Source organism: Micropterus dolomieu, linkage group LG08 (assembly GCF_021292245.1).
Source record: "Micropterus dolomieu isolate WLL.071019.BEF.003 ecotype Adirondacks linkage group LG08, ASM2129224v1, whole genome shotgun sequence".
Classification (NCBI taxonomy): domain Eukaryota; kingdom Metazoa; phylum Chordata; class Actinopteri; order Centrarchiformes; family Centrarchidae; genus Micropterus; species Micropterus dolomieu.
In genome coordinates, this window is record NC_060157.1 from 3,311,351 (window position 1) to 3,328,357 (window position 17,007).

The following is a 17,007-nucleotide window of genomic DNA, read 5'->3' on the forward strand; positions in this document are numbered from 1 at the left end:
GGATTTGTAGTGACAGTCAAATCACTTTAGCATTTAAGAAATGATGGTGATGAAATTTTCCTTTTCTATAGGCCCATTAATGGCAGTGTAACAAAATGTTAACCTCTGCAATGTTGTTAATGTAGTTTAGTTTCATTGATAGGAATAATGTTGTACTTGTATCTTTACTGGAACGGACTCTGTGCTTTGCTGCGTCATCTCAATAAATCTTTTTAGAAATATATTAATTAACAATATTTAGTCATTTAGCTGATGCTTTTACCGAAAGCGACTCACAATTGCTGTATATGTCAGAGGTCGTACGCCTCTGGAATAACTAAGGGTTAACTGTCTTGCTCAGGGACTCGGAGAGTGTCGCAGTAGGATATGTTTCTTATAACAAAAACATGTAGAGAAGGTGGATTTACTTTTTCTTCCCCTTAATAGCAGTGGTAGAAGTATTCAGATCCTATACTTTATTAAAAGTAGCATTACCAAAATTTGAAAGTTGAAATTCTCTGTTACAAGTAAAAATATACTAAAAGTAAAAGTACTAATTTGGCAGAATGTCCCATTTCAGAATAATAAACATTATGATTATTTGTGCATTAATGTGTTCATCACTTTAATGTTGCAGCTGGTAAATATGGGGCTAGTTTTAATTTATATACTTATTTATTGTTTTAGATTCTGTTCTGTAGCTTGTGAATTTCGCCCCAGAGATCAATAAAGTCTTACTGAGATTCTATAATCTATAATGTCTTTGTTGATTATATTTTGTTTTCTTAATCTGAAAAGAAACTGAAGTTATCAAATACATGTAGTGGAGTTGGTAGTTAGTATAAATATGTAGCTTAAGTATTACATATAAAATGGCAGTTTTTTCTCTATTAATTGATTAATTGTAAAAATTCTGAAAATGTTGAGGAGTGTCACCCAGAGCACAAAGTGTCCTTGCCTCAACATTAAAAATAAAAAATTAATTGAAATAGCAAATTCACACACATTTGAGAAGCTGAAAACCTGAAATATTTTACATGAAAATAGAAGGTCAAAATAATATTGCCATGTTCTGTCAATCAATGAATCAGTTAATCCACTGCTTCAGCCAACTGATGGGTAGTTTCATTTGCACAACATCATATTATGTAATCCAAAGTATAACAAATATATGACATATAATATGATTAATATAATACATGTTAATTTGTCCAACAATTTTCAACTCAGGTGATAAAGTGCTTTACACTAATTAAAATCTGTATTACACACATTGGTGTGCAACGAATAAAAAATAAAACAAGTCAATGTACACTTAAATAAAAAGTAAATAATAAACATATTATATAAACAATAGTGTGAATGCTGGATCAGAATTTAACTTATTACCCACCTCATAGTGGTTTAAAGTCAATAATATTATTGTATCAATGAGTCTTAAGAAGTGAGAAAGATAAAAAGTACAAAGTGGCATGAAAAGAAAAAAGAGTAAAGTAAACTACTTGAGTAAATGTACTTCCCACCACTGTTTATACATTTTAACTATTATAAAAAAGCCGAAATCACCGCCAGAGTTCGCTGTTTCTTAGTCTGAGTCGGTGGACACAGTGTACTTTAGTGTGTATACAAACAATATAGAAGCACACACTCATACCCACGTCAAGTAGCAGCAGCAGAAATATAATTAAATATTAAATAGTATTTATAATATTAAGAGATGAGTTTAATATAGCAAAGAAGTAACTGTTACAGGAAAAGTTGCTTTCAGTTTCACGCAGCTCTCTGAAGGCGAAGTCCAGCGTCTCACTGTACGTGGCAGACAGACAGACAGACAGACAGACAGACAGACAGGCTCGGTGTCAGACGGAGAGAGAGACAGGACAGCGGCGGGGTGAAGTGTACCGTGGTCCGGCTGTCTGTGCTGGCCATGCAGGGGAGAGGATGGGGGAAGACGCAAGAGTTTCTCCGCTCAAGAACTTCGTAGCTGGGGGGGTCGCCGGAGCCTGTCTGCTGCTGGCCGGACACCCGCTGGACACCATCAAGGTAAATGCTGTTCAATACGTGCTGTGAGATGATCTGCAGGCAATTCAGCAGTTTATTTTATTATAAGTTTATTTATATCTTGGAGGACATCACTTCATTTGTTCTGTACCTACTATATATACTTCCTGTTTTGGGCTGTTTTGTAGAGTTTGTTCTGGCCTTTGAGAGATTCACACTGAGTGGGAAAAGTCAGCTATCAGATGTACAGGAGGTGTTCAGGGGATTATTGATAAATCAGCTTACAGTGTCACCAAGGCCATGAGGCAGCTACAAGACAGACACAGCAAAGGGATAGTAGTTTTAGAATAGGTTATAAGGGAGAACTTCAAATTACGGCTGCAATTGAAGAATATTTTATTTTTTATTGACGTTTATTTTACGTTTTGTCCATCAAATGTCTGTAAACTTTGGGAAAAGGCCTGTTAAAATTTCTCGGGGGCCAAGATAATTATTCAAATGTCTTAAAACAGTCCTAAACCCAAAGATATTCACTTAACATCCCAAAGAAAAGCATCATCATCACATTTTATTTTCAGTTTCATTTTCTGTCAATCCACTAATTGATTAATCGACTAATGATTTTCAGCTGTAGTGCAGACAGCCTACAGTAACAGACAGATTTAATAGCAGCAGTGTCACTTTGTCTCTTAAGAAAACACAAATCCAAACAAAATTAACTTACTTCATGACACAAATGAAAACATTTTAACATGATATGAAGTAATAAAAGTTGGACTCAGTATGTAAAATGTCTTGTTCCCTTGATCATTTTCTTGATTCATTGACAGTACTTTTTATCCAGATCTCAAATGACCAAGATATTACTATAACATTATTATTGTTATTCATGATTACTTTCAATATTAATTTATATTTTCAATTAACAGATTATTTATTTATACCAGCAATACAATCACAGGAAATTGTGATAAATGCTTTAGATTGTTAGTTTAATATTTAGTTTATAATTATATAAAATGGTGAAAAGCCTCAAATCCTCTTTTGTCTGAAAAATGAATGAAATGACTGTCCCACAATTCATCTCAAATAACACATTTCTTTATTCTTATCAAAACAAGTTAGTATCATTTCAGATTCAACGTTTACTTTTTGTCAGTTGTTATGCAGCTCTGACCCATTCAAAATTATTGCAGTTGTTTTTCACACTGTAAAAGAAAATATCTAGCAAAGCTTTATGTTTTAAGAGAGGTGAAGAGAAGGAACATTTCAGACAGGGGAGGGGGGGTATTGTGACATCTTTCTATTCATAGCTAAACTTTCGGTGTCATTCCCCGTGCACTTTGCTGTTGTGTGTCTCTCAGAATGACACAGTAAGAGGTGAATCCATCCCTCTGTATACATAGATAGTTCAATTTTTTCATCATTTTTGTTTTCATCATCATAATTTTAATTTGTCCAATAATTTGGTTTATGTGAAAATACATGCAAAACTAATCACATTCCCACGAGCCTCCACTGCAGTGGGGAAGTTGAGCTGACCTTAATTTCCATGAATCTGATTCAGGTGACATAAACAAACAAAAGTGCTTTGATTCTAGCAAGACTATCTTGCTAACCCGAATTATTTGTGTACTTAAATCACCCGACTTCTTAATGATTGATAAAAATGAATGTTTGACAATCAATGATTTGGTGTAGTTTTTCAAAATGTTTCTGTCCAAACTCCCTTTTCAAATGTCAAAAAAAGTTCATGCCACCCCACTAAACAGGTAAACAATATTGGGGGAGCAACAAATAAAAAAGATCCCATTTAAATTTGATTGGAATAAAAGAAATGATTCAGGTCAGCAGGACAGCAGCAGCAAAGTATTTTGTATTTATTTCCCTACATAAAGCATTCAACTTAATTCCACTCCGTCTTTTTCCCTTGGTCATCCATTCCCCCCTGCAGTAGTCATTTGCCCCACACAGTTTGACAGCCACTGCACTAAACTAAGATGATGAACATGGTGAACATCAGGCTATAAGAATACAGTTCATTCCTTTATTTTTGGAGGCTCAAACTGCTGTTGGTGTGTCATATTGATGTAGTGGAAAATAAAAGGTGGGTCACCTGTGAACCCACCAAAGGTCTATGAATAAACCAGATCGTTTTATGTTATAGGTCTGTAATTTCTCAGTCGTTTAGAGTTCTAGATAGAAGTATGTCATTTAGTATCAATCATAGGGAAAATAGATACAGTATTCATTATGTGCACTTCCAATGATTAATGGCAAATAACTGTTAGCGTAACCTAGAGAGTCCTGCAGTCGGCAGGACATACTGTATTTCAGATATATCAGTTTTATTTAGTTCAGCTATAAAATGTCTCGTTCGGTACATCTTGGTCACAAAAAAAACTTAAGGGATTCTATAAAAATATTTATGTTTAATAAATACTATTAGCTGATATATCTTTTTCTGATTTATATAAATATTGACATCTGACTATAGCAAAAATGTCTGTCTGTCAACAGGCGAGCATGCAGTTCAACAAATATGAAGAGTAAAATTTCCAGTAATTGCATCATTAATATTTACTTGGGTTTTTATTTCTCTAAAATAATTAAGAAAATATAGACCTGTAAAATAATTCCCTCAGCCTGAAGCCGCTTCATACATCAATACATCATGAAATCAGTGTCTCAGCATTACACAATGCCCTGATGTTAAGCTAAAGATTGTGTATTTTGTGAGTAATTGATCTAAATGCCTAACTGTGAGCATGTTGTCTCTTATTTTCACAGTAACTGTCAGAACACCCTGTTTTTTATCAGTGACCTCGAGCAGCAGACATTGATGGGTGTTTCCCTTCTTATCTTACAGCAATCCTCCCCTCCAGAACACATGGCCAGAGAGCTGTGTGTGTGTGTGTGTGTGTGTGTCCTTACTAATTAAAGTCTGTTGTCCAGGTGAGGCTACAGACGCAGCCCAAAGTCTCCGGCGCTCAGTATGTGCTCTACACAGGAACGTATGACTGTTTCCGCAAGACCGTATCCAAAGAGGTGAACACACACAATCACAAACACACACAAACTGTTTATTACAGAGCACATTTAGCCACGTTTCCTTCCAAATTTAGTTTGAAATCAAAACACATTCCCAGTAAATCAATAAAAATCAGAATTATTTCTGTCCAATGCTGTTCTATTGATAGAGATAAACAGTTGGTGGAGCTAATTCTGCAGCTGCTGCAAGGAAACCATCACAGAAAGGTTCAGTGAGTAATATTGACAGAAATGCAATATAATATAAATAACTATGTTTTCAGTGGTGTATAAAGACCTTATATAATGAACCTTTCTGTTTTTATTACCTTAGAATGAGACATTTCTATCTTACATGGAGGTCACCATGTTCTACAGTAGCCAAAACGGACAAACTGCTCTACAGAGCGCGTTTCGTCACTACGTTGAATATGTACGAAGAAGAACAAGAACATGTAACATTAGTAGCAGTAGTCGACTGGTTTTATGAGAAGTGAGAAAAGAAGAGACATTTGGACAAATGGAGGACCACACGTATTATTTATCAGAAAAGTTGACAGAGCGTGCCGGCCAACGTAGCTTCTCCTGCGCTTGGAAAGTGTGAGCGGAGACAGATGGTCCATTCACGAGGCGTTTAATTATCAGAATCTTTTTTTCCTCCTTAAATCTTTATTGCAAAAAGAGAAATAATGTGCACATAGGACATGAAGAAGTATAACTAGGTTCAGTTCATGCTAAATCACGTAATATTCTGCAAACATTTAATTTGTAATATGGTTATAATGGTTATTTTGCTGTCCATGTAGAGTGAACTAGACGTCTGTGTGTTGCTCTGATAATGTTAATCCAACACATCTTTGTAGTAGCGTCCAAATTGATTCCACTTTGACTTCAGAGCACATGAACACACACTGAAGTCGGAAGAACTACTTCACAACTTGGGAAATGGGACCCTCCGAGGAACACGTGAATGCACCGCGAGCCACTAGTTGCTATTCGCAACCCCCACCACTAGGTGCCACTAAAACTTAGGCACTGAACCTTTAAAGAGCTCCAGTCAAAGCTCAAACGAGGGGAAGAACATGATGGAAATCAGTCATTTCTGTTAATTTCATGTGTTAATGTGAGGGAGGTCACTGCCTCCTCATCGCTCCTCACAGATCTGATGCTTCATGTACGTCACCATTAATTTACAGACCAACTTTTACACCACAGACAGGAAACATTTTTTACATAATTTATTCTTATTTAATATAGAAAGTTTCTTATAAAAGCAGGTGGATGGAACCACACTTTTTGAAAGGCCTCACAAAAATAAAAATAATCCTAACTCCTAAAGAAGACTGGTGAAGTAAGTCTTGCCATACATTTACAGCTTAGGATAACTGATTGATTGTTTGTGTGTATCCAGGGTATCCTCGGCCTCTATAAAGGTATGGGGGCTCCTCTGGCGGGCGTGGCTCCTATGATGGCCATCAGTTTCTTTGGGTTTGGTCTGGGCAAACAGCTCCAGCAGACAGACCCTGGCAAACCCCTAACGTAAGTCAAACCACACACACACACACACACACACACGCACACACACACAGTTGTTAGTTAGAGTTTTACAGTGTGTTTGTAATACTTGGAATACGAGCTCTATATATAACAATTCCTCTGCTGTCCTCCCCTCTGCTATCATTCGCTAATGTGAAGCAACACACCCCCTCTACACTCCTTTCCTCATGTTACCCTGCATGTTACCGTCCCACCACCCGTGCTGCCAGCTCCTTTTATTTCCCATCTGCTCCTCTATCTATATATGTATTTGGCAATGTCACTAGTCCTTGTGAGTCCTTAGTCCGTGTGTTTCTCAAAACCCCTCTGTTCAGACAGTACTGCAGTCCCTCCTCCCTCTCCCTGGCAACACTCATTTCTCTTCTGTTAAGTTTTACTGGAAAGATTAGGCATGTGGAACTTTGAATATTTTATCATCAGGTCAACATTTCAGTGTGTCCAACACTTTGGTTTACAAACTGCAGATTCTCGCTGACCTCCGCTGTACTCTGCGTAAACTGCTGATTAGTGCCAAGTGTTAGCATGCTACATATTGAACTAAGATGGTGAACATTAGGATATTGGCCTATCTGCTAAATATCAGCATGTTAGCATGCTATTGTTAGCATCTATCCTAATGCTCAACCTCAGAGAGCCACTAGCGAGACTGTAGACTCGCTGTTTGAATATCATAATGATTTATGGAAGGTAAAATAGTTCCCACAGCATCTTTTAAAGCTGCTCTAACCAATATTTTGACTTTGAGGCCTCACTCCTGGCGATGAACCCACAGAGAAGTATCACATGACTGTGTAATTCCCCCCAGCTCTCTGAAAGAGATTCTTTTCTTTTCTATTCAGACACACTCAAATATTCCTGTCTGGCTGTCTGGCAGGGGTCTTTACTACGGTGATAGTGGCTCCAGGAGAAAGGATCAAATGTTTACTGCAGGTAATTATCACTCATGCATTCATGTAAAAGCAGGGTGTTACTGCTGGAGTTGTAGAGCTGGGGACTGGAGCTCATTTTGCAGCTAATGATTATTTTCACTCGGGGTTAACCTGACAATTATTTTCTTCATTAATCAATGGATTGTTTGGTTTGTAAAAATGCTGAATAAAGGGAGAAATGCAGTCACAATATTATCAAAATAGTTGGCAATACATTTTCTGTCAATCGATTAATCGATTAATCATTTCATCTGTAAGGCAAGGCATGTTTATTTGTATAGCACACTTCAACAACAAGGCAATTCAAAGTGCTTTACATAAAACATAAAAGAAGCATAGGGAAATATAAAAAGACATTTAATACATTTAAAAAGAGTTGAATAGAAAATAAAAAAGATAAAACAGGACAAAAATACAGTACAATGTAAGATATAAATCAAAAGCCTTAAATTTCATTTAATAAATCAAGTTATATAAAATGTTGTTTATAACAAAACATCATATTTTGTAAACATTTGATATGTTTTGTGTGCAGAAATCTTAATTTGTAAAGAAACTAAAGCTGGAAACAGAGTAAAACTTACAACATTGCCTGTACAGGAATAGAAGTACAAAATGGCATGAACAAAATATAAAGAATATAAAGAATATATAATAAATGCATAAATTAACATAAATAAAATTATTGAAATGTGTGTTTTCCAGGTGCAGGCTAGCAGCGGTAAGTTGAGGTACTCGGGTCCGCTTGACTGTGCAGTCACGCTCTATAAGAAGCAGGGGCTCCGCAGTGTCTACAAAGGGACTGTGCTCACTCTCATCAGAGGTAAACATCAATGTACATGTGTGTGAATTTGTCAGTGGTGGAAGAATTATTCAGATATTTTACTAAGTACTATGTACTAAGTATTATATTTTGTTTAGGATGCTTATGTTACATTATGAAGTATTCTGATTTAGTGTTTTTGTGATCCTGTGTCTGTGTTTGTAGCTCCCTCTTTTGGAAGTAATCCCACCTGTGTGTAATTAAGTGTCAAGTTGCCGTGTACACGCTGAAGAAGGTCGTCTGGCCCAAAACGTCCGTGTGGCATAGTAAAGAGTATCATGGGAGTGCTGTCCTAGTTTTTCCTCCATGAGGAAAGCACAAGGAACAAAACTACAGTGTAAAAATACTCTGTTACAAGTAAAAGTCAGAGTAATGTTTCTTATATTCTCAGATTATAATTATTGATGCATTCATGTGTTCATCACTTTAACTTAATGCCAGTAAAGGTGGTGCTAATTTAATTACGTCTTATACTGCTGGGGACGCTCAACCTCTCTGTAGGCATTATTTTGTAATCTGTGTTTTTCTGTGTGATTGTTGAATCCAAAGGGCAGCGTGAATTTACAGCCTCATTGTGTCTGTCTCCCTCTCAGATGTGCCTTCTAATGGTCTGTACTTCCTGACATACGAATACCTCAAAAACTTCCTGACACCTGAGGGTCAAAGGTGAGTAACCATCGTAACAGCGAAGAAGCTTATAAAGTTTCAAGGTCCTTTTAAATGCTGTAAACCTCACCTTTGATTTTATGTGTGTGTGTTTCTTTATGCTTTAGTGTTTCTCAGCTCAGCACTCCCAACATCCTCCTGGCTGGTGGTGTAGCGGGGATATTAAACTGGACGATCGCTCTTCCTCCAGACGTCCTCAAGTCCAACTTCCAGACAGGTGAGAGAGCAGAGGTTGCGCCACACTGAGCTCTTTGTAAGACACAGAAAAAAGAAAATAGCACGTTCTAGACAGGGCAGGAAAAAGAGACAAGGAATGTAAGCCTCTGGATTTAAACTAGGGATGGGCGATACCAAACCTTTTTAAATTCAATATTCTTTTTGTTAAAATTTTACTAGTACAGATACTGATAATTTCTTAAATGGGGATGTGATTTTTAAAAAATAATGGTAATTTTTGGGGGGGGAAAAAGATCATTACCCTTAAATCACACAAATCACATGACACATACCAACCATTAAAGGTTCAGTGTGTAATATTTAAGAGGATCTATTGACAGAAATTAAATGTAATATATAATAATTAATATATTAATATAACAAAGACCTTACATCATGAACAGATAAGTCTTTATTACCTTAGAATGAGCCATTTGTAGTCGCCATGGTGTGCCACCATATTTCTACAGAAGCCCAAGCGGATAAACTGATCTACAGAGCGTGTTTCGTCACTACGTTGAATATGTACATAGAAGGAAAAAGTTGTAGTAGTAATCGTCTGGTTTATCAGAAGTAAGAAAAAAAAAGAGAAATTTGGACAAATGGAGGACCACTTGTATTATTTAGCACAACAGCTGACAGAGCGTGTTGGCCACCGTAGCTTCTCTTGCACACTTGGAAAGGGAGGGGTGAGCGATGACTTGAGCAGTTGGTTGCAATTCGCAGCCATCACCACTAGATGCCACTAAACCTTACACACTGAACCATTAATGACAAATGAAAGGCAAGTGCTTAGATTAGAACTTCGCAGAACTCAGTTTAAAAGAATTCTGTGTAAATGAAGACTTTTTTCAAACTAAAAAACATGTCTGACCACTCAGAATATCCAATATGTATTTGCTTTCTGGAAAAATTGACATTTTCCTGCAACATTCAGACAAAAAACAAAACAAAACAAACAAACAAAATGATTTTGTTATAAATTGTAACAGCATTAAATTGTGTTGACAAGAGTATCAATGACAGGTTTGGGAGAGTTTCCTTGGATAAACATTGGATAGTAATTAACTTAATAATGAATAGTGTTAAATAACATACAGTTTAAAATCTCTGGATCTCTTTGTGAAGTTTATGTGTGTGTTTGTGTGTTTGTGTGTTTGTGTGCGTGTTTACAGCTGCAGAGGGGAAGTACAAAGGTCTGGTCGACGTCCTGAGAACGCTGCTCAGAGAAGAAGGACCAAAAGCACTCTATAAAGGATTCAATGCTGTCTTTCTGCGAGCTTTCCCTGCCAACGCGGTAAACCTTTGCTGTCATTTTGCTCTTGTGTTCTACTATACTCTACTCTCATATTTTTGCTGCTATACTGCCTGAAAACTACAAGCCAACAACATCACCTGCCTTTCATTTACTCACTGGAATACCTCTTTCTCCTCAGGCCTGTTTTTTGGGGTTTGAGGTGGCGTTGAAGGGATTGAACATGCTCGCACCCAGTTGGTGAAATAAATCTGTGACTGGCCACCAGTCTGGACCAGGAAACAAAGATCTCTGCTTGTCTATACCATAAACTGTGTTTTGTGTCTTTGGAGTCATATTGAGGATGTATTCTTAAATGTAATGTTACATTTATTTTTACAAATGAATTAATTTAATTGTCATCCTTCAGAATCCAGATTTTTACTTACCTTTTGTGTATAATGGCACAATATAAACACACATTATTGAATGTATAATTTTATTGTGAGGGGGCATCTAAGCCTTCTCTCATTTTTTAAGTGTTTACAAACTATTTGTGATGTTTGTAAAATGTCAGCTGATTAATTTTTTAGCCTTTCAGTTTAGTATGGATTTATGTATGAATTAGTTTAAGTATTTTTTAATCTAAAAGCTCTGCCAAAAAACAGTATTACTTGATGCTTCTTGAAGAGGTTTGTTTGGTCTGTGTACAGGCTCAGGGAAGTTTTATAAGCTTTGTGATTAACGGGTTTGAATAAAGTGATTTTTGCCATACAAAGAGTTTGAGTGTCCACTGTTCACCCCCAAGGCTGGATTACCAACCGGGCAAAGTGGGCAACTGCACGGGTTCCCTGGTTGTCTGTGTTATATCATTTGTTTGGTAATATAAATCACTACAGCAACTAATGATCATGGTGTCTTGTGTTACTGTATATAAAATGTTAAGTCTTGTAGAGGGCCTCTGTGCCAGAAAACTAGTTTTAATATCTTAATATTTCAAGTTATATATTGTGCTCACTGAGTCTTAGATCCGCTTGAGGTTTCTACATAGCCACTTTTGCCAAGTGCTTGCTCATCGCAGGAAAACTGGTCGGTTCTTGGACTCTGGACAATCTGTTTTTGGGGAAGCCTTGGGGAATGTATACTGTACAATAACAGAAGGAAGGACAAATCATGACCAGCAAAATCCTTCTTTGTGTTCTTGTGCTTTTAAACAGATTGTAAACCGGTGGGGTACACATACTCCTGGTTGGGGATCATTTAACTATATCACTAAGAAAAGGACACATGTACACATCTGACATTACTCCAAAATAAGAACAGCAGGATTTTTGTAGTACTTCTTTTGTTTTTTAGTTTCACTTTATTGACAGAATTAAATGTACATTATTTTCCAGTGTGCATTGGAAAAAAACACACACACAAAAGAAAATAAACACTATGTGAATTTCTGTATTGTACAAAAATATTTTTCACTGCCTTCTTTCTTCAAACATATCTAATTGCAATAGCATATTCTTCTTCACATATGTGTAAAAAAAGAAAACGTTTATATCTTAGATGGATACTTTGCTCAGTCTTTCTCCTTATAATATATGCTTCTGTGTGTGTGTGTGTGTGTGTGTGTGTGTAAATAAGCCTACTCTGGAAGAACAGATGGAAAATGGTCACTAATATATTCAATATCCAGTCTAAGCCTCTCAAACACATGTTTTAGGATGCAAAATATTATATTATTATAACACAATAATATTCATATTTACAACTATTTTTATTCCAGTTATTCTCCATAAAGATAAACCTAAAAACAGCAGGTCAAAGGTCCAGATTAGAGGCGCTTTACCTCTGACCTGCTTCACAGCATCCATTATAGATCCGTATTTCTCAACACGGAAGCAGGTTGCGGAACTACATTAAACACGACCTGTCAAAAACACAACGTCCGTTATCATGAAGCTGTAACATAGACTGTATATAAAAAGAGCTGTAACCTTAGAAAACACAAAGTGAAAAAATAAAAAACCGGCGCTCACTGCAAGCAGGAAGTCGGTTTCTTGTCTCAAAAACTACAATACCTATAATTCAGTGCGTGACTTTCACTTCCGGGGTCGTTGACCATCAGCCTGTCAGCAGGAGAAAGGTGAGGAAAATGTTTGATCTTGTGATGTTTTCTGTACTTAACAAGTTGTTAAAGTCTTTAAATATATTCGATAAGGTCTGATAGAGCTCCCCGCCACGTTATACGTATATTTAAGAGCGATAAAAGCCGTTTATTTGGCTGTTAAGGCAAAACAATAGTGTCAGTCATGAATAGAAATGCAGGCAGATAACTAATTTAATGATTAACAGCTACTTTTAATGTCAGCTGAACGGCAACTTACCCTTTGATATACCAGTGTGTGACTTTATATTATACTGGGCTAGCGTTTTATTTCATACCTGAATGTGTCAGTAAACTTTGGCTAATAGCTAAGTTAGCCAGCAGGCTAGCGTCGTCTAGCAGTTGTAAGTTACATAAGCTTGAATGTTTTGACCTTAGACGCGACTGAGAAAATAATAACTGGTTAGTTAAATGACTAATGCAAATGCGACAGGCTCATACTCCTTCATAAAAAATAGATTTCTCCTGGTTTGGATTTAGCAAAGATTGTGTGCTAGATGGAAAAGCTGAGAGGTCATACTTCTGGGATTAGCTGCTTTAAAGATGAGGTGAACTGTCACATAACAAAACTGCAGGTGCACAGTACAAGGAGTTTTAAAAAAGGAATATTTATTTTTACACTAAGAGCTTCTACTACACAATAAGAAGCGTGATTAAACATAAAGGGTACTATTAGATACTATACACGCCAACATAAATAGTAACTATAAAATTGTTCTAAAACAAAACAAATAATTTGAGGAGACAAGGAAGTTGCAAGAAAGAAATGAATACAAAAGTTATACACTTGGTGGTGGAGAGTGAGTGGTTGGTGGTTCAAATCCTGGCTTCTCTCTCCACATGTAGATGTGTCCTTGAGCAAGACTCTGAACCCCAAATTTCTCCCGATGTTGTGTACGCATGGGGAAAAAATGTAAGTGACTTAAGTTAAAAATGAGTTTATATAATGTAATTGATTAATACGTTTTCTACAGAACTACTTGGTGATGACAGGAGGGTTTTATTCTCCTGGGAAAGGAAAAGGTTGACATTTGAGCAGCAGGCTGAGATAGCCAGAGTTTTTAGTCTCTAGCTTCAGGCTTCCATAAACACTGGATCCTACATTTCCAATAATTAAAGTCAAGATTCAAGATATTTATTGTCATTTTGCAAGGATAATGGCATTAACCTCAAATGGTGCATTATGTTCAAGATGTGACACATATTTACAAAGAATAAAGAAGACAAGAATGAATTAATAACAACAAGAACACCCCAATAACGTCTTTTCATTTGATCCTCCACACCATCCTTCGACAACAGGGTTATCGGTAAAGTGCCCCTTTAACTTAGGCTGAAACGTTTGGTAGTTTGTAGTTTTCTTCTGGCTGTTGCTCATTCTGTTTGGGGCTGTGGCAGGTGTTAGTGGATGTAGTGTCCCTGGAGTGCTGCGATGCCGCTGGAGGTAAAATGGCCGTTCCCACAGTGCCCGGCTTTGGCGTGGAGAATCTCCAGCTCACTGATCATGGGCATGGTGGGCTCCTATTCCTACTTCTGGACCAGTAAGTTGGAATATACAACATACACACCACATACCATCACAATACCAACAACAACAACATTCTCTCTTGCCAACCAAACTCGCAGACGTTTTTTGTTTCTTGTTTTACCGTTCTCTATCTCTCCATCTTCAGAGTACATGAACTGCTTGACGGTCCACAACCACAAGGTTTTGTTTGATCTGATTGACCAGAGGCCCTCGGACTCACCCCTCATCACTCTATCCAATCACAAGTCTTGTATGGATGACCCCCATATCTGGGGTAAGAACATTTGCATAATCTGAAATCACTGGAGAGTAATATCGGAAAACAGTGAAATATCACATCTGTTTGTGACAGGCGTACTGAAGCTCCGGCATTTGTGGAACTTCAACAAGATGCGGTGGTGAGTTGTAGAATTTCCACACCTCATTAACTCATTGTAGCAATTAGTGTGATTTTTGTCTTATTATTCAAATAACGTGAAATAATTTACCTGCTATTTGGTAGGACTCCAACAGCAGCTGACATCTGTTTCACGAAAGAGCTGCACTCACGATTCTTCAGCCATGGAAAGTGTGTTCCCGTCTGCAGAGGTGAGTTGTTGTGAGTTGGCGTCATCCCTCAGCTTTGTTTTACTGTCTGTTGAATGAATGACTGTGTTGTATGTATGTGTTCTCTGTAGGCGATGGTGTTTATCAGAAAGGCATGGATTTTATTCTGGAGAGGCTGAACAGAGGAGAATGGGTGCACATTTTTCCAGAAGGTATTTTTAACCTTCCTCCTCGCATGAACTCTTCTTGTCATCTTGTTCTCTTTTTCTGTAGCTTTTTTGATTTGAAGTTTAATTTATTGTTAGGATAGCCCTTTTGGGATGTAGCATGTTGTTTTCAAGGGGGTCCTATGGAATCCAATACAAAATAAAACGCATACAAACACAAACCTCACGCAACAAACTGCACATACACACGTAAAAGGAAAAAATAGATACAATGGCCGTCATAATAAATGCATTACATGAGCATGGATTGAATTGAAGCAACTTGTCTTTGATTGAAAGTACACACAAGTCAAAAGTTAGGTTGTTTTATGATAATAAAATAAAGATGTCCTAAAGCAACAGAAAGAGGAAATAGATCTCATTGTAAAGATAGGCATTAAAACAGAGAAGAGCATTTTGATTTAAACCAATAGAATAGAGCACATCAGGGAAGCTGTAACGGTCAACCATAACAAAAGTTTTGGAAAGATTGATATGATTTTTATTTTATCTAAAGCCTGATTGGGGTGGAGATGAGATTCAGATTCAGCTTTAGTATTGTGGAAATAAGCACGTCCTCTCTCCTTCTTCATTTAACAGGCAAAGTCAACATGACTGAAGAATGCATACGGTTAAAATGGGGTGAGTACAGTGCATGTTTGAGGGATCACACTGAGCAGAGCTTTGGAAAGATGACGTTTTCTGTGAGACGATCATTTCTGCTTTGTTTTTCAGGTGTGGGCCGGCTAATAGCAGAGTGCTCCCTTAATCCTATTATCCTGCCGCTCTGGCATGAGGGTAAATAACACCACCACCACCACCACAGTTCACACCACAGATGACAAAACGTGATCTCTCATGTTCGCTCGTGTTTTCTACACCGCAGATGGTAGAAACTGCCAGGGTGAAAAGAGAAGTTGGAACATAAAGTGCACAGAAATTGATTTATTTTCATTGCTTCAGACAGTATTTTGAGGTCATTCTTTTTTGAGAGCTTATAGATGGAGAATGATATGCAGCAAAGTTCTCAGGCCACATTTGAACTGGGGATATTGCAGTTTACGGCCGGTGACACACACTGTAGTTTATTCTGACTCAGTCTCACACCGCCCTGCTGCCCCAAGTACTCACTAGAGCACCACATGTGGATTCATCCGCCGCTGAAAATAGTCCCCAGGTTTTTTTTATTTTTATTTAAAAACTACAGTGAGCAGCTTGTAAGGAAATTACTGGGCCTTTTTTTTTTTTTTTTTTTTTTAAAGCATATTGTTGTGACCAGTTTTTAAAGATTAAAGTATTCAGAAGGAACCAATAATGACAGACTAAAAGGCTGGTTTTGTCATGGAATTTGCTGACATAAAAAAAAAAAAAACTGGATATCAACCATTCCCATTATATGATATTATGATGTCAGGTAGTAACGACAGTGGTGGAAAGTCTGCCGAGAGACTAGTCCATCAGTGAATGATGGAGGTACTGAGGTCAGACCGATTTGTTCATACAAAAACCAACTAGTTGTCTTTTCCTTCTACTTTTGTCTCAGGTTTGAGTGACGTTCTGCCAAATAGGACGCCCTACGTTCCTCGGATTGGCAAGGTAGAACATTTCCATCTTATCCCAGCAATATTTTTCCAATCCATTTATTTGTACATAGCACATTTAAAAAAAACAGGTTTACAGTGCTGCACAAGGAATGATACATAAAACGCATAAAAACATAGACAACATACAAACAAATTGTTCACCAACAATTGAAAGGCAACAACAGAAGACCACACAGCTCACATGTCGGATTAAAAGCCAGGGAATAAAAGTGAGTTTACAGACTAGTTTTAAAAGTTTCAAGGGTGGGGGCCATTTTGACCTGTGGAGGTATCTCATTCCATAGTTTAGAGCTACTGAAAAAACGCCTTACAAGTTTACAATCCCTCAAGGTCACTGATGAGCTGCGGCTGGTCGCCCTGAAAACAAGGCTAAAAATCAGGGTCACAGCTGATCAGTGCACCCTGGGCTACGTTCACACTGCAGGCCTTAATGCTCAAATCTGAATTTTTTTTTTTTTCCCCCACATCTGATTTTTTTGTTTGACAGATCATATTATTGTTTAAATGTGGCCCATATCACACTCCAG

At 37.3% G+C, this 17,007-nt stretch overlaps 2 protein-coding genes across 2 annotated transcripts; both read left to right on the forward strand.

Annotated features, from left to right (window-relative positions):
• Nucleotides 1–1,829: 1,829 nt before the first annotated feature.
• si:dkey-150i13.2 (mitochondrial carnitine/acylcarnitine carrier protein) lies at nt 1,830–11,209 on the forward strand. The gene is made up of 9 exons (XM_046056620.1): nt 1,830–2,022; nt 4,936–5,028; nt 6,422–6,549; nt 7,407–7,497; nt 8,202–8,319; nt 8,913–8,985; nt 9,093–9,202; nt 10,377–10,498; nt 10,638–11,209. Exons 1-9 carry the CDS (start codon nt 1,921–1,923, stop codon nt 10,698–10,700), a joined length of 900 nt encoding a protein of 299 aa, XP_045912576.1. The 5' UTR covers nt 1,830–1,920; the 3' UTR covers nt 10,701–11,209.
• A 1,310-nt stretch (nt 11,210–12,519) lies between these two features.
• On the forward strand, nt 12,520–16,595 carry tafazzin (tafazzin, phospholipid-lysophospholipid transacylase). The gene is made up of 10 exons (XM_046056562.1): nt 12,520–12,575; nt 13,443–13,509; nt 13,995–14,137; nt 14,270–14,398; nt 14,477–14,522; nt 14,627–14,712; nt 14,802–14,882; nt 15,477–15,518; nt 15,612–15,674; nt 16,420–16,595. The coding sequence occupies exons 3-10, from the start codon at nt 14,029–14,031 to the stop codon at nt 16,578–16,580; spliced, it is 717 nt and encodes a 238-aa protein (XP_045912518.1). The 5' UTR covers nt 12,520–12,575; nt 13,443–13,509; nt 13,995–14,028; the 3' UTR covers nt 16,581–16,595.
• The last annotated feature ends 412 nt before the right edge of the window (nt 16,596–17,007 follow it).